At 44.5% G+C, this 24,592-nt stretch overlaps 1 protein-coding gene across 1 annotated transcript in view; it reads left to right on the plus strand.

Moving 5' to 3' along the window:
* Window positions 1-24,592, plus strand: part of SLC24A1 (solute carrier family 24 member 1) — a 57,393-nt gene that overhangs the window by 18,319 nt on the left and 14,482 nt on the right. Inside the window, 3 exon segments of the mRNA XM_040415786.1 lie at window positions 3,923-4,009; window positions 6,358-6,473; window positions 12,361-12,603. Coding sequence (XP_040271720.1) covers window positions 3,923-4,009; window positions 6,358-6,473; window positions 12,361-12,603 — 446 coding nt within the window.

Raw genomic sequence — 24,592 nt, forward strand, 5'->3', positions numbered from 1 at the left:
ATGCCAGAGGAGGTTGTGAACTGGTGGAGTCAGCAGAGCGTTGGTGATTTTCATGCACTATGCGCTTCAGCATTTGGCAACCCTGCTCTATAACTATATGTGGTCTCTACTTTGTGGCTAAGTTGCTCTCGTTCCTAACTGCTTCCACTTTGCAATAATACCACTGGTGATAGTGGAATATCTAGGAAAAAATTTTAACTGACTTGTTGCAATGGTGGCATCCTGAATTCAGTGATTAAGAGCTGTGTCCCAAAACTTGTGTCCATATAGTGTACCTTTCATGCATGAGACCTTTTCTTCTGCACACACTTCTGTCTGCTGTTCTGTCAAATGGAGTCCTTAGGGCAGGCATCCTCAAACTGCGGCCCTCCAGCTGTTGCAAAACTACAACTCCCAGCATGCCCGAACAGCCTACAGGTATCAGCCTACAGCAGGGCATTGTGGGAGTTGTAGTTTTACAACAGCTGGAGGGCCGCAGTTTAGGGATGCCTGCCTTAGGGTATATTCATACACAAAAAGTTCTGCAACTGCTCTATTGGTATGGGTCTTGCTTCAGGGGCATATACAGATGTCATAGGCCTCAGAGCAAAAATTAGTATGTCTAACTTTCAATGAGCTCATGTAAACTTTTTAAAGTTTTTTTTATTAAGTGGAAGAAGTTTTTAATTAGAAAAAAGTCATGCTCCCTCTCACCCACTTTACCCAAATTGTGTGTTGGAAAAAGTGGAACAGGTGCTTCATAAATATGCCACTCATTCGGAACACTATGGGGGTCATTTAGAACCCTGTGCCCTTGCGGTGAATCCGCTTAAATTCTGAAGAGGCGAAGAGAAAGATTGGTCTTTAATGCTATGGGTGTGATTTATTAAGACCGGCATTTTAGACGCCGGTCTTAATAAGCCTTTTAGCTGGCAGCCTGTACATAAGTTTGACGGATCCACCGCCGGTCTAATTCTACGCCAGCTTCCTTGCTGGCTTAAATTTAGACCATTTTCTATACCTAAAATCTACGACTTTTCCCTGCTAGTAAAGGGGGCCCACGCCATGTCCCTTTACTAGCAGGGAAAAGTCGCAGATTGCAGTGCAAATAACCTTTGCGCCACAATCTGCACCAGAAATACGACAAAAATAGTAAAATTTATGTTAGCAAATGACCCCCTATGTGGGTACATGAGGAATAACTCTATATCTGGCTAGTATATGACCTGTATTCTGCTGTTTTCACAAGTCTCTCTGCAGGCTATATATCTAATTGTCAGTTTATCTTGAACTAGTGACTAGCTGCTATGATGTCTCCAATACACACCACACACACAGAAGTAGAGAGCCTGCTTCTCTGTCTTTTCAAAGCACATTCTCAAAAACAGCAGCATGGCGGACATTGTGCAGGACTACTGAGCAGTATAGCTGTGAATCCAGCATTGGAAAACTTACTAGTGTCAGCAGCATATACCTTTGTCTCCTTCCAGTAGCAGTATATGGGCAGCATGAAACCTGATTCCTCAGTGAGTTGCTAGTTCATCTCTACTCTCAAGATGGATTTTAACTATGAATTCAGGGTGACTGATTTCAGTTCAATACTGTTGATTTATGCAAAGTTTGTTGAAAGAACAGTGACTGTTGTATTTTTTAATGTTAAGGTCATATTTTCTACAGAGAATTATCAAGGTATGGCAAATATAAAAATGTTTTACTCCCTGCATTGAATAAACTCATCTAATAAAACGTGCATATCCTAGAATACTGCTGCTGTAAAGTTTTGAGGAGCATTAAAGACGTTCTAGATCACTGTCTTGATTACATAGCCATCTGCTGTAGAAATCTAAACTCAGCTTTGCTGTGATTTACGACATTTACAACATTTATTGACTGAGAGCACTTTACTAATGACTTACGTTGATGGTTTATGATATCTAGGCATTTTTCGACTATTGACAGTATATTCTATGTGACAGACATGGCTACTTAAAGGTGGCCATACACATTAGATAACTGATGGCCAACTGCTTGCTCGGCCAACATCTATCTCTCCCAACTTCCAAATACACACTGAGAGAAATACTGATAGAGACTTCTTTCTCCTCCACACACCTATGGCAGTGGGACTTATATTCCAAAGAACTCCTATTGACTGGTCCTTATTTCCCCTGACTTCTGCTGTTTGGGGAGAGTTGAGAGGCCCCATATTGGTTTGGTCAACATTTATCTAATGTATATGGCCACCTTTAGGTTTGTATGTCATCAAGTGCCCTTGGCTCCTATTCATACTTTAGCTACAGGGAGCAGGTGGAAAAGAGACCCCTCTAATTTCCTAGGTAAAAGTCAGTCTGGTTTGGTTGGTGTGAAGGTTTTAGAACCTATGTACATGCCTGTAGACTATGATACAATGCTCTCCACCGTTCTCAATTCTCCACATGCTTATATTGGATCTTCCAACTCCTGACAGCTTCTCTCCTGACTCCTACCCTCACTTATCATTCATTATAAGACTTAAATTGCACCTTCCTCCCTGTGTACCACCCTGGGCTGTTGTCTCCTCTGCCTACTGCTTGTCCTGCCTATTGTTCTCTAGCATGCCAGTTCCAATAATATGCTTCACCTTGCCGTTCGCTGCAGACTCTGCTCTCAGAAAAGTTTGTTTTTCTGATTTGTATATGTAACATATGTATGCAGAAGAGGCAAATATATCATTAAAAGATTTCTATAGACTATGTAGTTGTTAACCAAAGGACAGCTGAATGTGTTGTGGTGCCATTTTTTTATTACACCCCTATAGGCATCTGTGCAATGCATACACCGTGCAGCCATAACATTAAAAACCACTGATGGGAGAAGCAAATAAACAGAAAGTCCTTGATGTGTTGGAAGTAGGAAAGGCAGTCGTAAGGTTAGATGACTGGGTCTGCTACTCCAAAACGGCAGGTCTTGTGTGGTGTCCCTGGTATGCCGTGGTTAGGAGCTATCCAAAGTAGTCCAAGAAAGTAGAGACTGTGAACCAACGACAGGGAAAGGGGCGCCCAAATTTCATTAATACAGAAGGGAAGTGAAGACTAGCCTAGACTACTGTTGCACAAAGTGCCGAAAAAGTTAGTGCTGACTATGATAGAAAGAAGTCAGAACACACAGGGCATCACAGCTTGCTGCATAGTTGGAGACAGGACAGATGGCCCGTGGTGACCCCATACACCGCTGAAAGCACCTATTTGGGAACTTGCAACTCAGAACTGGACCATGGAAGACAGTAGCCTGCTCTGATAAATCCATTCTCATTAACATCACTTGAGGGACCAGGTGTTTGTCTCACTCCTGGGTAAAACATGGCACCAGGATGCACCATGGGAAGAAGACAAGCCCACAGAGGCAGTGTCATGTTCTGGCATTCATCTGGGTTACATTGACACGTACCACCTACCTAATTATTGTACAGGCCAGGTACATCTTTTTGTGGCAGTGGTAATAACTAATGTCAGTGGCCTCTTTCAGCAGGATAATGCGCCTGCCATACTGAACAAATTGTTCAGGAATGGATTGAGGAAGATGACAACAAGTTCAAGGTCATGTCTTGGCCTCCAAATTCTGCAGATCTCAATCAAATCAAGCATTGGTGGGATTTGCTTGAAAAACAAGATCCATTGAGGCTCCACCTCGTAACTTACAGGATCTGCTGCCTGTGTATTGATGCCAGATACCACAGGACACCTTAAGTGATCTAGTGTAGTCATCCACCTCTAACGGGTCAGAGTTGTTTTGGCTGCATAAAGAAGACCTACCCTATATTAGGCAGATGGGTTTAATGTTATGGCTGGTCAGTGTATCTGTGCATGCATTGCCTACAGGACTTATAACTATGTAGTATCTCGCAGTGAGAAAGTTCTTGTGCGCATTGAATGAGTGAACAGTAAGTTGCTTTTCTCCTTTGCAGCAAAATTTAAAGACAAGGCTGAAATCATGAACAACATGGCCAAGGCCAAGGTAGATTCAGAGGGGAAAAAAGGACTGAATACCAAAGGTGAGAAAAGTAGGCTCAGACACTGTTCATCTTCCTGACACTGGACTGATGAGGGCCTGGGTGTATCCCTCAGCCCAGATTACAGTATTATTAGAGTTATTCTACAAGCGGTTCAGTATAGGCATGCTTATAGATATCCCAAATCTTTAAAGCAGCAGTATTAGATGCACTAATCTCCAGTCCTAGCACTCGGCTGAAGTCTTATGTATGTGTTGGATCTATCTTCAGTATCCTGGTCTAGCACTTTGCTTCCTGGTGTTTTGGTGGTGTCCGTTGGATTGATGAATAGTCTCTTGGTTGCATTCCTCCACTTCTCTTAGAGAAGTAATTTATTAATATGAGTGTGTAATAAAACTTTATCTTTAGGAAAGGTAGGGTAATCCTACACCTAATCAAAGGAATATGTGTGGTGTCCTCCACTATAATGCACTATACAAGTGATGTGGGCACCTTCTGATGGTGGATCTGTTCAGCATGGTTTGTTTTGGTCTTATTATAGGATAGAGAGGATTTACTAAAACCAGTGAATGGTTAGGCAGCATTACTTACTATAAGTGGCCTAAATACACAATGAGCTCCTGTATATCAAGATTTTGTCAGTTTACCCAGTTTACCTTGCAAATTATATCTATAGGTCACATCATTGAGGTGGCTATTTCATGAACAGATATTATAAAACTACAACCTATCAGTTCAATGGCATATTGGAGGTTTTGTATATTTAAGCTTTATTCATGCTAATATTGCTGGTTCATTCACTTGCATCAAAAGCCGAATTGAAAGAAAATGGCTGCTTAAAGGTCATTTCTTTGTGTGTCCCACAATCCCTAATTTTTCCTGCTTGGCTTGCATCACATAATAGATAATATGGGCAATGCCTATGATTCATGTGAGGAAGAATATACACAATTACCTACACAGTCGAGTCACATCATTATGACCCCTTCCTACTTTCGATGTTGGCAGTGTGTAGCTCATGAATGTAGTCACTTGCTGTGAGCTGGCTTTGTGTCTGCACACATATTTCATGTTGCTGTCATGGGTAAAAGGGGTGATTTATCAGAGTTGCAAAAAGAGATCATTATTGGATTTGGGGCCTAAGGTGGCAGTATTTCTGAAACTGCGTAGTTAGTGAACTGTTTGTGTGCTGCTGTGGTGAAAGTGTTTCGTGAGTGGACAAGTGGAACCATTGTCAATAAGCAACGTGAAAACTGCGGAGCACCACGTGCCATTGATGTGAGAGGTGAACATCAGCCATGAAGGTGCGCGAGGGTGGACAGACATGCTACAGTGGAGCAGATCACCACCAAAATAACCCAAGGGGGTACCAGACGTGTGTCTAAAACAACAGTTCAGCAAACCCTACTGCGTATGCGGCTCCGAAGCAGCCGGATGCTCACTGCACCCCTGCAAACAAAGTTGCATCAGCAGAAAAGGCTTCAATTTTCACAGCAGTATAGAGGACCTCCACTGATTTGCAAAAGGTTGCCTTCTCTGATGAATCACATTTTCTGCTTCATGGAACAGAAAGATATTGGCGTGTCAGTAGAGAAACATTAGAGAACAAACTCCCTGCAACCATTGCTGGAAGAACACAAGCTGGTGGTGGCAACATTATGGTGCCATCGGGAATGTTGGCACCATGTTGGCATTCTCTTGGGCCACTCCTCCTTGTGGAAGGCACTCTCAACCAATTTGAGAGTGCAGATCAGGTACACCCTTACATGCTGATTGTCTTCCCTGGGGTGGATGAGATCTTCCAGCAAGACAACGCAACATGTCATACGGCTTCAAATGTCCGAAATTGGTTGGAAGAGCATGACCAAGACTTCCAAGTACTACCCTGGCCCCCTAATTCCCCAGACTTGAACCCAATTGAGCATCCACGAGACGAGACCACCTCGATCGCCGTGTTCGCTCTATGGATCCTCCCCCACGCACACCCTCCAGCAGCTGTGGGATGCACTGCAGTCAGCATGGCTCCAGATACCTGTGACATCCTCCTAGGACCTTATTGAGTCACTCCCAGCCCGTCTAGCTGCTGGCCATGTTGAACATGACGGTTACTCTGGATATTAGCTTGTGGTCATAATATTGTGACTGGACTGTGTGTGTGTGTACCTGTATATATCTATATAATTATATATATATAATAGGTAGCCATGTGATCAGCCAGATATATATATATATATCTGGCTGATCACATGGCTATCTACTAGATTTATACCATAGGAGACTACATTTAGATATTTAATTTTGTTCATTATATAAGTACGTAGCTTTAGCGAATAGTACACACAATGTCACAGCACCGACATGGCGTTTTAACAGTTTCTATGTTTCTGCAGATGAGAAGGGTGAAGGAGGTGACATCCCCAACACTGTGAATGTACGGGTGACTCCCCCCACTGGGTCTGAACCCTCGAAGGATACAGAGGAGGAAGTAGACAAGGATGACACCCAGGTAACTGCATATTACCATTTTCCATATTTCTCATATAGACACATAGCCTACATTTATGAACCCTGTCTAATAGTAAGGTATTGTAAACTTAGACAGACAGTCTTCCACTACAACATATTTATCACATTGACTGATGTTCGATGATAAATATGTCACATCTTTAGACTGTCTAGTCTAACTTTACACCACCTATTTGTTGGCTTAGGCTACTTTTACTCTAGCGGCAGGACGGATCGAACAGGCTGTTCACCCTGTCGGATCCGTCCTGCAGCTATTTCGCCGGACTGCTGCTCCGTCCCCATTGACTATAATAGGGACAGGGGCGGAGCTCCGGCGCAGCACGACAGTGCACAGCGAAAGGCCGCCGGACTAAAAGTACTGCATGTACGACTTTTTAGTCCGGCGGCCTCTCGGCGTGCACTGCTGTGCTGCAACGGAGCTCCGCCCCCGCCCCCATTATAGTCACGGCGAAATAGCGGCAGGAGGGATCCAACAGGGTGAACAGCCTGTCGGATCCGTCCTGCCGCTAGTGTGAAAGTACCCTTAGTTTACTCCACAAAAATGCACCAAAATGTTGTTGCACTTTATGGCGCTTTGTGTCACATATAAACCACTCCCCATTTCCTACAGAGCCACACCTACTTTCCACTAAGCCATTCCCCTTGTCAGACGAGTTTGAAAAAGTATTTATTATTCAAAAAGCTCTTTTCACCACATTTATTAACAATTTTAGACACTTTTCTACACTTGTTTTACGACAAGCAAGTGTGTCTTAGTGGAAGGGTTGTGACTTTAGCAGAAGGGGGCATGTCTATTTCAGTAATTCAATTCAAAAAGTAAAACTCATATATTATATAGATTCATTAGACACAAAGTGATCTTTTTAAATCGTTCATTGGTTTTAATTTTGATGATTATGGCTTACTGCTAATGGAAACCCAAAAGTTAGAATCTCAGAAAATTATTTTGCAAACGTTCAATATTGTAGACTCATGGTGTCACACTCTAATCAGCTACTCAACACAAAACACTGGCACAGGTTTCATAAGCCTTTGATCCCTCTGTCTGGTTCAGTAGGCTACACAGTCACAGTGAGAAGACACAAGGAGAATAAGCCACAAAAGGTCATTGCTGAAGAAGCTGGGTGTTCACAGAGTGATGTATCCAAGTATATTAATGATAAGTTGAGTGGAAGGATAAAGTGTGGTAGAACAAGGTGCACAAGCAGCAAGGATAACCACAGCCTTAAATGTTTTGTAAAAAAAAGGCCAATCAAGAATTTGGGGGGGATTTACAAGGAGTGGACTGTGTCTGGAGTCAGTGTTTCAAGGTCCACCACACACAGACCAGGAAATGGGCTACAACTGTCATGGGCTACAAGCATTCCTTGTGTCAAGCCACTCATGACCCAAAGACAACGTCAGAAGTGTCTTACCTGGGCTAAGGAGAAAAAGGAATGGACTGATGGTCAGTGTTCCAAAATCCTGTTTTCAGATGAAAGTACATTTTTCCTTTTTATTTTGGGGAGTCTGGAGGAAGAGTGGAGGGGCAAACAATTCAAGTTGCTTGAGGTCAAGTGTGAAGTTTCCTTGGTTAGTGATGGTTTGGGGAGCCATGTGTTGGTCCACTGTGTTATATCAAGTCCAAAGTCAGCGCAGCCGTCTACCAGGAATTTTAGAGCACTTCATGGTTCCTTCTGCTGACAAGCTTTATATAGATGCTAATTTCATTTTCCAGCAGGACTTGGCACCTGCCCACACTGCCAAAAGTACCAATCACTGGTTTAATAACCACAGTATCACTGTGCCTTATTGGCCAGCAAACTCACCTGACCTAAACCCCATAGTGAATCTATGGGTTATTGTGAAGAGGTAGATGAGAGACACCAGACCCAACAATGCAGACAAGCTAAAGGCCGCTAATAAATTAACCTGGGCTTCCATAATACCTCAGCAGGGCCACAGACTGATTGCCTCCATGCCACGCTGCATTGATACAGTAATTTATGCAAAAGGAGCCTGACCAAGCATTGAGTGAATAAACTGTACATACTTTTCAATAGGCCAACATTTCTATATTAAAAATCATTCTTTGAATTGAATTACCGTATTTTTTGCCCCAAAGTGGGGGGGGGGGGGGGGGGATGTCACTGCGTCTTATAGGAAAATACTAATGAGTGATTCCATTATGGAAGTACTCGTTAGTACTGGAAGACCGAGAAGCGGTGAATGCTGCGCCCCCGGGCTCTGTACTCTCCGCTTCCTGGTCCGCTGCTGTCGGCTGTGTTGTGTCTGTGCACAGTGTGAGGGTGTGCAGTGCGCGTCGGTTCACAGTACAGCCGACGGCAGGGAGAAGAAGAGCGCTGGAGATGAGAAACGGCGCTGTCCAGAGCAGGAGAGGTAAGTGGATTTTTTATTTTATGTCATCTGAGGCTGGGGGCTGGTGATCTGAGGCTGGGGGCTGATGATCTGAGGCTGGGGGCTGGTGATATGAGGCTGGGGGCTGGTGATATGAGGCTAGGGGCTGGTGATATGAGGCTGGGGCTGATATGAGTCTGGGGGGCTGATATGAGACATGGGGGGATGATATGGTCTTACCTGAGGTCTGAATGAGGGTCTTATTTATATTGGGGCTCTTATCTGAGGTCTGATTATGGGTCATTCACATTGGGGTCTGAAGTCTGATTGTGAATCTGATCTGGGGTCTTTTTAACATTGGGGGTCTGATCTCAGGTCTGATTAAGGGTCTTATTAACATTGAGGGTCTGAATGGGGCAGTGAGCTGAGGTCTGATTAACATTGGGGGGTATGATTGCTGATCTGATGTCTAATGAAAATTTTTTTTTTCTAATTGTCCTCTTCTAAAACCTACGTGCATCTTATGTGTCGGTGCGTCTTATAGGGTGAAAAATACGGTATATAATATCCTAATTTTCCAAGACTTTTGGGATTTCTTTAGCTGGAAGTCATTATCATTATGTTAAAAGAAATCCGCTTGAAATAGATCACTCTGTGTGTAATGAATCAATACTGAAATAAATGAACTTTTCAATGAGATGCACCTGTAGACGGTGAACAGGTAGACTAGACAATAAAGAGCTGCGCCAGATTTATCATCTAGTATCAGCCATTGTGATAAATCTGGGCCAGTTTCAGACTAAGGCCTCATGCACACGACCGTTGTGTGCATCCGTGGCCATTGTGCCGTTTTTTCCATTTAGACTTTCAATGGGTCCGTGGAAAAATCGGAAAATGCACCGTTTTGCAGCCGCATCCGTGATCCGTGTTTCCTGTCCGTCAAAAAAATATGATCTGTCCTATTTTTTTGACGGACAACGGTTCACGGACCCATTCAAGTCAATGGGTCCGTGAAAGAACACGGATGCACACAAGATTGGCGTCCGTGATCCGTGGCCGTAGGTTACTTTCATACAGACGGATCCGAAGATCCGTCTGCATAAAAGCTTTTTCAGAGATGAGTTTTCACTTTGTGAAAACTCATATCCGACAGTATATTCTAACACAGAGGCGTTCCCATAGTGATGGGGACGCTTCTAGTTAGAATATACTGAGAACTGTGTACAGGACTGCCCCCTGCTGCCTGGCAGCACCCGATCTCTTACAGGGGGCTGTCATCCGCACAATTAACCCCTCAGGTGCTGCACCTGAGGGGTTAATTGTGCATATCATAGCCCCCTATAAGAAATCAGGGGCTGCCAGGCAGCAGGGGGCAGACCCCCCTCCCTCCCCAGTTTGAATATCATTGGTGGCCAGTGTGCGGCCCCCCCCCCCTATTGTAATATCATTGGCCACCAATGATATTCAAACTGGGGAGGGAGGGGGGTCTGCTGCCTGGCAGCCCCTGATCTCTTACAGGGGGCTATGATACGCACAATTAACCCCTTCAGGTGCGGCACCTGAAGGGTTAATTGTGCTGATCACAGCCCCCTGTAAAAGATCGGGTGCTGCCAGGCAGCAGGGGGCAGTCATGTACACAGTTCTTAGTATATTCTAACTTGAAGCGTCCCCATCACTATGGGAACGCCTCTGTGTTAGAATATACTGTCTGATCTGAGTTTCACGATGTAACTCAAATCCGATGGTATATTCTAATATAGAGGCGTTCCCATGGTGATGGGGACGCTTCAAGTTAAAATATACCATCGGATTGGAGAAAACTCCGATCCTATGGTATATTAACTCCTGACTTTACATTGAAAGTCAATGGGGGACGGATCCGTTTGAAATTGCACCATATTGTGTCAACGTCAAACGGATCCGTCCACATTGACTTGCATTGTAATTCAGGACGGATCCGTTTGGCTCCGCATGGCCAGGCGGACACCAAAACGACTTTTTTTTCATGTCCGTGGATCCTCCAAAAATCAAGGAAGACCCACGGACGAAAAAAACGGTCACGGAAAAACGGAACCCCGTTTTGCGGACCGTGAAAAAATACGGTCGTGTGCATGAGGCCTTAGTCAGTCTTACGATTACACATTATCAATAAATCTTCTCCACTAGATGTAAAGCAAAGCATGTCAGTTTTCTTGGCACAATTTGTGCCAGAATTCTGGTGCATTTTGATATGTAAATCCTCCCCATATTGTATATTAAATACCAGCACTTCAGTGCAGTGGAGACCAGTTTTCTAAGTCAATGACTAGCAGTTTAGTACATTGCTTCTCATTACTGAACACCTTCTATCTAGCTTTAAGACCATTGGCTACAATGTCCAGCTTGGGGTAAAGACTTACTGTAGCTACTTCCGATGGAGCACCCCAGGTAAAGCTGATACACTGCTATGGGCAGTGTGGGGGGGGGAACTGTGCATGTGTTAAGGCGTAACAGTGTATCAGTATTATGAGATATATTGCACTTATATCCCCATGCTCTCTACATACACTGCATATAGTTGCCAGAAGGGAAGAAGTAGGAAGGTCATATACACAGATCAAACACTCTGAGAACAGTGTAAGTGAAGCCAATGAAAATGAGCGTCGTAGCTAGGAATCAGCAAAGACTCAGGAAGAACAATACTGAGCGCCACTTTCATAGCTAAAATGGTTTCAACTATTCTCTAAAATGTCAACTATTTTTACAGTTCTTTTTTGTGGACTGGGCCCCAAAACTGGAGTGCAATTTAAAGGTGAGACGTAACGAAATAGAAAGAAGAGTTATTCTACTTTACTCACCTACAAAGTAAATTCACCTAATCCCTTAAATTCACACGCGGTCGATTAGTTGAAATTTGTGTACATGCTGCTGAATTAACCTCATTCAGATGAACTGAACTGTTTTTCAGTCGCAGCAATTTCTGCAACAAAATCTGTGGCTTGTGAAATCATTACTTGCTAGTCTATTTCTATTCATCTATGGATCCAAAAACATACAGGAATTTTGATTGCAGGTTCATATAAAACACACAGCTGTGGGTCAGATATTGCATATTACTCATGTAGTTGGTAACAAGGTATGACTCTATCAGCAATTATTAGATAGTGTCCGTGTGTAGGGAAACACCCCACTGAAAATGGGGAATGGTGACAAATTATAAATACATTTGTCAATTTATTTATACATTTCCAGGAAGAATAATGGAGGATCCACACAATGCATAATTCTAAGAAAAGAGGCTTCAAAATGTTTATTTTAAGGATAAACCACCAGATAACAGACATCTCTGAGCAGCGCCAAAGGGGTTTACATTTTCTATAGTGCCCCTTCCTTATGCAAAATGATGCTGCTCCAAGATCATAGACATAAGCATTGTGATCTTCTCGCTTGTAGCAATGACTCAGCAGAAGAGTGTTCTACAGGATTCACACTTCATATACTGTATGCCCTCTTCACGGTGATGAAAATGTGCTATCACTTTGACTTCACAGAAAGGAGCAGCGCAGGGCGGTGATGGAGGAGGAGATGGATCTGGCAGCGGTGGAGATGAAAGTGATGAGGAGGATGACAGTGAGGAGGATGACAGTGATGACGATGAGGAGGAGGAGGAAGAGGAGCCAGAGGAACCTCTATCTTTGGAGTGGCCTGACACAAGGAGAAAGCAAATAACCTACCTGTTTCTTCTGCCCATTGTATTTCCTCTGTGGCTGACTGTGCCTGATGTTAGGAGTCCAGTAAGTGACAATGGGGTTGTCTAAGATTCAAAGTGAAGCTCTGCTTTTTTCCTTGCAGATGGGATGTGTCTGGTATTGCAATTTAGTTCCATTCAAGTAAATTTCTTACACATTGAGTTATATCACCTTCACGGTTATATATGGTTTCTATGAATAGAAAGAACTGATATGGCCACATATGTATTAGGCTGTGTCTAAATATGTGTCAGTCCAGAGTCTCGGCTGCAAATTGAACCGTACAAGAGACCTGACACTGCTTTATAAACTGCGGGCCTTGTATAGCACAATATTATTATCAGCACCTATAAAATAGATATACCCCTAGATACTCCAAGAGACTAAACACATTAAGATTCTCCTACATATTCTCTTTGACCACTTCACATGAAAGCGAAGACAAAGAATTGGGCTAAAAAAAATATTTAAAGGGCATCTGTCAGCAGATTTGTATCTCTGAAACTGGCTGACCTGTTCCATGTGCACTTGACAGCTGAAGACATCTGTGTTGGTCCCATGTTCATATGTGCCCACATTGCTGAGAAAAAGTATGTTTTAATATATGCTCCTAGAGACTCATTTGCATATATTAAAAAATTATGTTTCTCAGCAGTGCGGGCACATATGAACATGGGACCAACACAGATGTCTTCAGCTGCCAAGTGCACATGGAACAGGTCAGTCAGTGTAATAGGGACAAATCTGCTGACAGATGCACTTTAATCTTTATTAACCCCTTCACTACCATCACCGTACTTGTACGGTGCTGGAGCGAAGTAGAAACATGGCACCGTGGGAACAAAACTCGTAATATGGTGGCGGAATTGCTTATTTTTTCCAATTCCACTCCATTTGGAATTTTTTTCTGCTTCCCATTACATTGTATGCCATATTAAATGGTGGCATTAGAAAGTACAACTTGTTCCACAATAAATAAGCCCTCATACAGCTATGTGAACAGAAAAAAAAAAAAGTTATGGCTCAAGGAAGATAGGAAAGAAAAATGAAAATGCAAAAATGAAAAAACCTCCAGGGTTAATGTACTAACACAAAAACCAGTATCCCATAAAAACAGATAAAAACACTATAAGAAGGGACAAATCTATCGGTAATGTATAGAACATATATATATACAGTGGATATAAAAAGTCTACACACCCCTGTTAAAATGTCAGGTTTCTGTGATGTAAAAAAAATGAGACAAAGATAAATCATTTCAGAACTTTTTCCACCTTTAATGTGACCTATAAACTGTACAACTCAGTTGAAAAACAAACTGAAATCTTTTAGGTAGAGGGAAGAAAAAATATAAAAATAAAATAATATGGTTGCAAAAGTGTGCACACCCTTAAACTAATACTTTGTTGAAGCACCTTTTGATTTTATTACAGCACTTTTTGGGTATGAGTCTATCAGCATGGCACATTTTGACTTGGCAAGATTTGCCCACTCTTTGCAAAAACACTCCAAATCTGCCATGCTTCACTGTGGGTATGGTGATTTTTTGGTGATGTGCAGTGTTGTTTTTGCGCCAAACATCTTTTGGAATTCTGGCCAAAAAGTTCAACCTTGGTTTCATCAGACCATAACACCTTTTCCCACATGCTTTTGGGAGACTTCAGATGTGTTTTTGCAAAATGTAGCCTGGCCTGGATGTTTTTCTTCATAAGAAAAGTCTTTCGTATTGCCACTCTACCCCATAGCCCAGACATATGAAGAATACGGGAGATTGTTGTCACATGTACCACACAGCCAGTACTTGCCAGATATTCCTGCAGCTCCTTTAATGTTGCTGTAGGCCTCTTGGTAGCCTCCCAGACCAGTTTTATTCTCGTATTTTCATCAATTTTGGTGGGACGTCAAGTTCTTGGTAATGTCACTGTTGTGCCATATTTTCTCCACTTGATGATGACTGTATTCACTGTGTGTTCCATGGCATATCTAATGCTGACTCCTATTTAACATGATTTTGAATGTGATTGCTTAATTCTGAACACAGCTACATCCGTAGTTATAAGAGGGTGTGCACACTTATGCAACCACATTATTTTAGTTTTATTTTGTTTTCTTCCCTCCACCTAAAAGATTTCAGTTTGTTTTTCAATTGAGTTGTACAGTTTATAGGTCACATTAAAGGTGGAAAAAGTTCTGAAATGATTTATCTGTGTCTAATTTTTTTACATCACAGAAACCTGACATTTTAACAGGGGTGTGTAGACTTTTTATATCAACTGTATATATATATATATATATATATATATATATATATATATATATATATATAATATCCAAAGGATGAGGCAGCACTCCAAATAAAGTGAAAAAAGTGGATCCTTTATTCCCCTCTGTGCAACGTTTCAACCGTCTCAATGCGGTCTTTCTCAAGCATACCATGCTATGCTTGAGAAAGACCGCATTGAGACGGTTGAAACGTTGCACAGAGGGGAATAAAGGATCCACTTTTTTCACTTTATTTGGAGTGCTGCCTTTATTTGGATATTATACTTACCTATAGCCGTCTGAGCCTGCGGCTGAGAGGACTTGCACCCGCATCTTTGGTCTTGTGCTGCTGTGATTCTTTTTTGGTTTCTTTTTTGGTTTCTATATATATATATATAGTGGGGATTTGCTCTGGTAGACAGGCTTGCGGACGCAGTATAGAGGCAATGACAACGTCTTTAACTTAAACAGTGCAGTGTTTTATTCATACATACGTAAAGTGACAACAAAAAAGTCAGTTTCAGGGAAAAATTGTCACCTTGAGTCTGGTGTTTGTTCACACCAGGCTGCAGCACATAAGTCCTTGGATGAAGCAGAAGTCCACGTGCTTTTTCCCAGACAATATAGCAGGCCTTAGTCCCGGCCCAAACTCTCAGGCTCCAACACCCAGACTGACAAAGCTCCACTATCAGATGGAGGATAATCCACCCAGCTGAGACTGCTGGCCGGGTTTTTATCCCAAACCAAAACCCGGCCTGGAACGTGGGGAACAGCCACCCACCCTGTACTTTGGCTGCTCCCATTAAGAGCCGGCCCAGATCGGCTTTACAGCCACACTAAATAATCAATAGTGTCAGTCAGCACTAGCTGCCGCTGACACTTGAAATTACCAGCTCTTACCTCACCGAGGCCAGGAACCTTGGTGACACATATCTTCCGGGCAGAAGAAGGTCCCAGTCCCTCCCATCCTTAGACACCACTCTTTTTAACATATTTTTTAATAGTTGATTAAACCTTTCTACCAGGCCACCCATTTGCGGATGATACACGGATGTCCGTAACTGTTTTATGTGGAGCAACTTACAGAGTTCCCTCATGACCTTGGACATAAACGGGGTCCCTTGGTCAGTCAGAACCTCCTTAGGCAGACCCACTCAAGAAAACATCTCCATTAACTCCTTAGCTATGAGTTTGGCTGATGTATGACGCTGTGGCACCGCTTCCGGGTACCGAGTGGCGTAGTTGAGGATGACCAAGATGTGTTGGTGCCCTCTAGCGGACTTCGGTACTGGGCCAACGAGATCCATAGCGATCCGCTCGAATGAAACCTCAATAATCGAGAGAGGGACCAGAGGACTATGGGAATGTAGCTGGGGGCTGGTTATCTGGCAGGTTAGGCAAGACTTGCAATACTCTTCCACCTCTTTGAACACACTGGGCCAGTAGAACCGCTGTAGAATCCAGTCCTGTATTTTCTGCTGGCCCAGGTGTCCCCCAAGAACATGTTGGTGGGCTAACTCCAACACGAGCTTGCAATACGCCTTGGGCACCACCAGCTGTTCAATATGCTCACCCCATAGTTTATTTACCCGCTACAGCATCTCCTGTTGAACCACAAAACGGGGGAACATAGACTCGGCCCCCGGTTGTTGCGGCTCACCCTCAACTACTACGACATTCTCCCAGGCTCGGGATAGAGTCAGATCCTGGTGCTGTGCTGTACCAAAATTATCCCCAGAGACATTGAGGTCTGCCAGCTCAGGACCCGGCGGCAAGTCCTCCACGTCTCCCACCATCACACTTAGCGGAGTTGTCTCCCCCTCTCCCACTGAAGTGGCGGTCACCCCTACTGCTGGCCCTTCTGACTCAGGTTCCCAAGGTTCTGGCCTCCCCCCTGAGCCAGGCCACTCTGCTAGAGTTACATCTGTCTCCCGGGTATCAGTAACTTTCGTGTCCGGCCAGAGTTCCGGTAAACCGGGGAAGTCTCTCCCAATTATCAACTCATACGGTAACTTTGTGGCGACGGCCACCTCATGCATCCACCTGCCGTCCACCATTGACAGAGAGACCAGGGCGGTGGGATACTCCTTTAAGCCCCCATGAATGCAGACAAACTTTTTCGACCAGTATACTCGGTGGGCCTTACCACGGCAGCTCTTATCAGGGACACCAGGCTTCCTGAATCCAGCAGTGCCACTGCTAGAGTGTCCCCCACTTCCACCTGGCACAGGTGACTATTGTCTACAGTCTCGGAGGTACCTGTGGCACATAGCTTCCTGGCATACAATGAGTAGCGGTAGCCATAGTTGGTATCCATGGGTTCACCCCGATGGGGACAGTCGGCTCTTATATGTCCAGGTTCGTGACACTGCCAGCAGACCACCGGGGCTGGGTCTGCAGGGGGTACGTCCCTGGCGGGTTTGGAGTGGAGATTTCCGGGGTTTAGCTGGCCCCCTCCCAAAAGAACCCCCCTGAAAATTTCTGGTGGCCTCATAGCGCTCCACCAGGTCGACCATCTCCAAGGCATTATTCGGAGACACCTGGCTGATCCAGTGCTGGAGAGGGTATGGCAAAGCTGTCCAAAACACATCTGCCAACAGCCGATCCAACATAGCAGTGGGAGTCAATATGTCAGTGTCACTACCAGAGCTTTGGGACGTTCTCACAGCTTTGTTTCTCCACCCCTGTGATGATTTCACTACTAGAGCTGGGAGGAGTTCTCACTGCTCTGTTTACTTTTGGTTTCCTTCCTCCCAGCTGTTCCTCATGCGTTTGATTTCCCTCTCTTTATATCACCCCTCCTCCTATTGTAGGGCGGGGATTATAGTTCTCATTTCAGTTGTAGCTCTTGCTTTAGTATCTTCACTTGTAGCTATCAGTTCACTGGACCTGTGTTCTGCTGCAGAAAGCACTCCGGATATTGCCAGCTGTCCTTGGATCCGTCTTCTCTGCGGCTGCAACACCTTCAGCTAAGTGTACAGACATTGTTGTGTACCTGATTATTTTCTGACTGGATCTGAGGTGGCCACGGGATCCCTCCCTTCGATCCGTGGAAAGATTTTTTGTGGCCCTGGGGCAGATTTATGATGACCCGGATCGTGTTGCTCTGGCCGAATCTAACTTACGTGTTTTATGCCAGAACAAACTGTCTGCGGAGCTTTATTGTTCTGAATTTCGGAGATGGGCAGCTGATTCGGGTTGGAATGATGCTGCACTCCGGAGTCAGTTCTGTCATGGTCTCTCAGAGAGATTGAAAGATGCGTTTGCTTTCCATGAGAGACCAACGTCCTTAGAGTCTGCAATGTCATTGGCGGTACGCCTTGACAGACGTCTAAGAGAAAAAAACGAGACCTCTCTGTCCAGCCATTGTCAGTCTAGGGGCAGTGGTGCGGACTCATTCAGTGTGCAGGGGCCTCATCCTGTCTCGCTCCCCTCTGAGGAGGAGCCCATGCAGCTAGGTCGACTTGCCCCTGATAAAAGAGGATTTAGTCCTCAGAGTATGGTGTGTTTTTGTTGTGGGGGCATAGGTCATTTGGCAAATGTTTGTCCGTCTAGGAGATTCTTGAACTGTACTAAGAGCGATAATAAGAGAAAAACCTCAAAAGGTAAATCATCAAGTTCTGCTTCATCTGCTACTTTGGGCAAAGTTGATGTAGGAATTGATGCTTTTCCTCTGACCTGCAGTTCCCGTTTTCTCCTGTCTGCCAGGGTGGCGCTAGAGAGCAAAGTCATTTCTTGTGAGATTTTTGTCGATAGTGGAGCGGCCGTCAATCTTATTGACACTCAATTTGTAGCCATGCATGGTTTTCAGGTTTGCACATTAGAAAAGGATATACCTGTTTTTGCTATTGACTCTGCTCCACTCTCACAGATATCTCTGAAGGGCATTGTTCACAATATCCGGCTAGCTGTAGGTGACACTCATGTGGAGGATATATCTTGTTTTGTCCTTAACGGATTGCCTTCTCCTCTAGTTTTGGGGTTACCCTGGCTCACTAGACATAACCCCACTATTGATTGGCAAGGAAGGCAAATAAATGAGTGGAGTGACTTTTGTAGAGAGAATTGTCTCACAGCGACTTTTGCAGAGGTGTCTACTAAAACTGTGCCATCATTTCTCTCTGATTTCTCGGACGTGTTTTCCGAAAGCGGTGTTCAGGAGCTACCTCCTCACCGGGAGTTTGACTGTCCCATTAACCTCATTCCCGGCGCCAAGCTGCCAAAAGCACGCCTCTACAATCTCTCACAACCGGAAAGAATCGCAATGCGGACTTATATCTCCGAGAGTCTCGAGAAGGGGCATATTCGTCCCTCAAAGTCACCTGTGGCCGCGGGTTTTTTTTTTGTTAAAAAAAAAGATGGCTCTCTGAGACCTTGCCTAGATTTTAGGGAGCTGAACCGTATCACGATTCGCGATCCCTATCCCCTTCCTCTGATCCCGGACCTCTTCAACCAAATTGTTGGGGCCAAGGTGTTTTCCAAATTGGATTTGAGAGGCGCGTACAACCTGGTCAGGGTCAGAGAGGGGGATGAATGGAAAACGGCCTTTAATACCCCTAACGGGCATTTCGAGAATCTCGTTATGCCTTTCGGCCTGATGAATGCTCCGGCCGTCTTTCAGCATTTTGTTAATAGTATTTTCTACCATTTAATGGGGAAATTTGTATTGGTGTATCTTGATGATATTTTGATTTTTTCCCCTGATGTTCAGACCCATCAGGATCATCTTTTTCAGGTTCTGCAGATTCTGCGGGAAAATAAATTGTACGCCAAGCTGGAGAAATGTCTTTTTATGGTATCGGAGATTCAATTTCTGGGTTTTCTCCTCTCTGCTTCTGGTTTTCGCATGGATCCGGAGAAGGTCCGTGCTGTACTTGAGTGGGAGCTTCCTGAGAATCAGAAGGCATTGATGCGCTTTCTGGGTTTTGCGAACTATTACAGAAAGTTCATTTTCAATTATTCCTCTGTTGTCAAACCCCTCACTGACATGACAAAAAAGGGGGCGGATTTTTCCTCTTGGTCGGAGGAGGCGCTTGCAGCCTTTTCTAAGATTAAAGAGAGTTTTGCGTCTGCTCCCGTCTTGGTGCATCCCGATGTTTCCTTACCTTTTATTGTTGAGGTGGATGCTTCCGAGGTGGGTGTGGGTGCGGTTTTGTCCCAGGGCCCTTCTCCTGCCAAATTGCGACCCTGTGCCTTTTTCTCTAAAAAACTCTCCCCGGCAGAGAGAAACTATGATGTGGGAGATAGGGAGTTGTTGGCCATCAAGTTGGCTTTCGAGGAATGGCGCCATTGGTTGGAGGGGGCCAGGCACCCTATCACCGTTTTTACCGACCATAAGAATCTGGCATACTTGGAGTCGGCCAGGCGTATGAATCCGAGACAGGCCAGATGGTCTCTGTTCTTCTCCAGATTCAATTTTGTTGTTACATTCCGACCTGGGATAAAAAATGTGAAGGCTGATGCTCTCTCTCGCTGTTTTCCGGGAGGAGGAAACTCCGAGGACCCGGGTCCCATTTTGGCGGAGGGGGTAGTTGTTTCTGCTCTATATTCCGATTTGGAGGCCGAGGTCCAGGCTGCCCAGACTGAGGCACCTGCCCGTTGTCCTTCTGGGAAGTTGTTCGTGCCTCCTGAGCTACGTCACAAACTCTTTAAGGAGCATCATGATACGGTTCTTGCTGGTCACCCCGGGAGTAGAGCCACGGTAGATCTCATTGCTCAGAGATTTTGGTGGCCGGCTCTTCGTAAGTCGGTGGAGGGTTTTGTGGCTGCTTGTGAGACGTGCGCTCGCGCTAAGGTCCCTCATTCACGGCCTTCAGGTTCCCTTCTCCCGTTACCCATACCTTCCCGTCCTTGGACACACCTGTCCATGGACTTTATCACGGATCTTCCTCGTTCCTCGGGGAAGTCGGTGATCCTGGTGGTGGTGGACCGTTTTAGCAAGATGGCTCATTTCGTACCTTTCCCTGGTTTACCCAATGCTAAAATGTTGGCGCAAGCTTTTGTCGACCATATTGTTAAATTGCACGGCATTCCCTCTGATATTGTTTCCGATAGAGGCACGCAGTTTGTGTCCAGGTTCTTGAAGGCTTTCTGTTCTCGCCCGGGGGTTCGGCTGTCCTTCTCTTCTGCTTTTCACCCGCAGTCGAATGGTCAGACTGAGCGCCTCAATCAGAATCTGGAGACATATTTGCGCTGTTTTGTGGCAGAGAACCAGGAGGATTGGTGTTCATTTCTCCCTCTTGCTGAGTTTGCTCTGAACAACCGTCGTCAGGAATCTTCTGATAAGTCACCATTCTTTGGTGCATATGGGTTCCATCCGCAGTTTGGGACATTCTCGGGAGGGGCTCTTTCTGGTTTACCTGAGGAGGAGAGATTTTCCTCGTCTTTGTCTACCATTTGGCAAAAGATTCAGAGTAATCTTAAAAAGATGAGTGAGAGGTATAGGCGTGTGGCTGATAAGAGACGTGTGCCTGGTCCGGACCTGAATGTGGGTGATCTGGTGTGGTTGTCTACAAGAAACATTAAACTGAAGGTTCCCTCCTGGAAATTGGGTCCCAAGTTTATTGGGCCTTATAAAATCTTGTCAGTCATCAATCCTGTTGCCTTCCGTCTTGATCTTCCACGGGTTTGGAAGATACATAATGTATTTCACAGATCTCTCTTAAAACCATATGTCCAGCCCACGGTACCCTCCTCTTTGCCTCCTCCTCCGATTTTGGTTGATGGCAATCTGGAGTTTGAGGTTTCCAGAATTGTGGACTCTCGCATTGTCCGCGGTTCTCTTCAGTACCTCGTTCATTGGAAGGGTTATGGTCCTGAGGAGAGGATGTGGGTTCCGGTGTCGGACATTAAAGCCACTCGCCTCATCAGGGCATTTCATAGGGCTCATCCTGAGAAGGTGGGTCCTGGGTGTCCGGAGTCCACCCGTAGAGGGGGGGGGGGGTACTGTCACTACCAGAGCTTTGGGACGTTCTCACAGCTCTGTTTCTCCACCCCTGTGATGATTTCACTACTAGAGCTGGGAGGAGTTCTCACTGCTCTGTTTACTTTTGGTTTCCTTCCTCCCAGCTGTTCCTCATGCGTTTGATTTCCCTCTCTTTATATCACCCCTCCTCCTATTGTAGTGCGTGGATTATAGTTCTCATTTCAGTTGTAGCTCTTGCTTTAGTATCTTCACTTGTAGCTATCAGTTCACTGGACCTGTGTTCTGCTGCAGCAAGCACTCCAGATATTGCCAGCTGTCCTTGGATCCGTCTTCTCTGCGGCTGCAACACCTTCAGCTAAGTGTACAGACATTGTTGTGTACCTGATTATTTTCTGACTGGATCTGAGGTGGCCACGGTTCCCTCCATATACTGAGTAGGGCACCGGTGGCCGTGCCCCTTCCACTATTGTAGGGGTTACAGTGGTCATCAGTGTTAGGCACGTGGGCATGCCTCGTTCCGCCATTTGGATCCGGGCATGTGCTTTAGCAGAATAGGGAGAGCTTTGAGGGTCGGACAGGGGTCACCCTTTATCCTCCCTAGTTTGGGTCCGGTCAGTAGCTCTTTTACGGTGTATACTATTGTTGCTCACATACAGCCGTGACAGTCAGGATGCAGCCATTTTTGCAATCGGTGCAGCAGATCGTAATATTGTGGTCTGGCGGGTTCAGTCGGGTTAAATTCCCACTGATGCACCCTCTGGGCCCGGACCAATACATTTACCCCGAGTCACGCCAGGATCTCACCTTTTACTATCGGGTAGTCGGCCGCTTGATCATCGGGGAGATCAAACAATACTTGCTGGGGACCAGACGCCAGGAACGAAGCAACGACCTTAGCCCACTTGTCTCGGGGTAACTTTTCCCTCTTTTCCACTTTTTCGAAGACCACCAGATAGGTCTCGACGTCACCTGAGGGGGTCATCTTCGGAATCGCCACGCGGACAGCTTTCCGGGCATCGTGGACATTCTGGGACGCTGCAATAGCAGCTGGTTAGTTTCTTGTTGCTGCTTGTTAGCCTCCCGCTGCTGCAAGTTAGCCTCCATGAGGGCCTTCACGACCGCCTCCATTTTGTCAGGGGACACGGGTCGTACCCTTGCCGGCTTAATGTAGGACATGCACTTGTGCCGGGGAAAAGCAAAAAAATTTCGGCCTTCGGGCCTGCGTTTTCCCGCATCCTCCACCAATTGTGGGGATTTGCTCTGGTAGACAGGCTTGCGGACACAGTACAGAGGCAATGACAACGTCTTTAACTTAAACAGTGCAGTGTTTTATTCACACATACGTAAAGTGACAACAAAAAAGGCAGTTTCCGGGAAAAACTGTCACCTTGAGTCTGGTGTTTGTTCACACCAGGCTGCAGCACATAAGTCCTTGGGTGAAGCAGAAGTCCACGTAATTTTTCCAAGACAATATAGCAGGCATTAGTCCCGGCCCAAACTCCAACACCCAGACTGACAAAGCTCCACTATCAGATGGAGGATAATCCACCCAGCTTAGACTGCTGGCTGGGTTTTTATCCCAAACCAAAACCCGGCCTGGAACGTGGGGAACAGCCACCCACCCTGCACTTTGGCTGCTCCCATTAAGAGCCGGCCCAGATCGGCTTTACAGCCACACTAAATAATCAATAGTGTCAGTCAGCACTAGCTGCCGCTGACACTTGAAATTACCGGCTCTTACCTCACTGAGGCCAGGAACCTTGGTGACACATATCTTCCGTCAATGACGGGCCCTTGCGCTTTCCTACAATATATATATAAAAATCACATGGAAAGAATATAGAATATAAAATATTAATATTCCAAAATTATGCGATACCCAATAAAAAGTGTCGCTGCCCAATAATAAATATAGCAGATAATTTTGTAATATGTACTAATATCAATATCAATCAGTGATTAAATAGTGACAACATGCCGAAATATATATTAATGAACTGATCTATTAATTACCGTAATATGACTAGTTGTATGAATAGTTACTATAATGGCATAGTGCGATAATGTACAAGCCCTTTGGTGTTATAATATGGTATCTATAAATGAATAAAGTAATTCATTCAGTGATATAGTGCCCCAAAATTAATGCAATAAGCCACTAGTAAAATATAAAAATAGTTATTGACCAGATAATGACATGATATGGTAGCAAGTCCCACTTAGACCCCCTACGTGTTTCGCCACGTGGTTTCTTTGGGAGGTCCGATAGGTCAATTCATTGATATATATTTTGGCATGTTGCCATTATTTAATCACTGATATTATATTAGTACATATTACTAAATTATCTGCTATATTTATTATTGGTCACTTTTTATTGGTTACTACATAACAACCTTACCCATATTATAGTTTTAGATTCTATTAACTTATTATATGAATTATTTAATAATTATATATATTCTATAGTGTATAAAAGGTTAAAAAGCGGCTCACTTTCTGTTGATATGGTGAGGTGCTCTTGTCTAATTGATCCACCCTATCAAGGAATTAAATGTAAGTTGTATAATTTAGACAGGCACTCAAACAATTGGAAGCACCTGGAGATGATATTTATTGAATTTAAGCAAAATTTATTGTACAATAAAAAAATCCCAAACCGTATTGAACATAAAAAATATATAAAATAATAATAAAAATGTGTATAAAAATAGAACAATAGAAATATTTCCAATACGTGATAGTATCTCTAGAGATAATGGTCCCGTTTAATTTATCATCTGTGTGGCTCTTACAGTGGGATGCGAAAGCTTGGGCAACCTTGTTAATCGTCATGATTTTCCTGTA

Source organism: Bufo bufo, chromosome 1 (genome assembly GCF_905171765.1).
Source record: "Bufo bufo chromosome 1, aBufBuf1.1, whole genome shotgun sequence".
In the NCBI taxonomy this organism is placed as follows: Eukaryota; Metazoa; Chordata; class Amphibia; order Anura; family Bufonidae; genus Bufo; species Bufo bufo.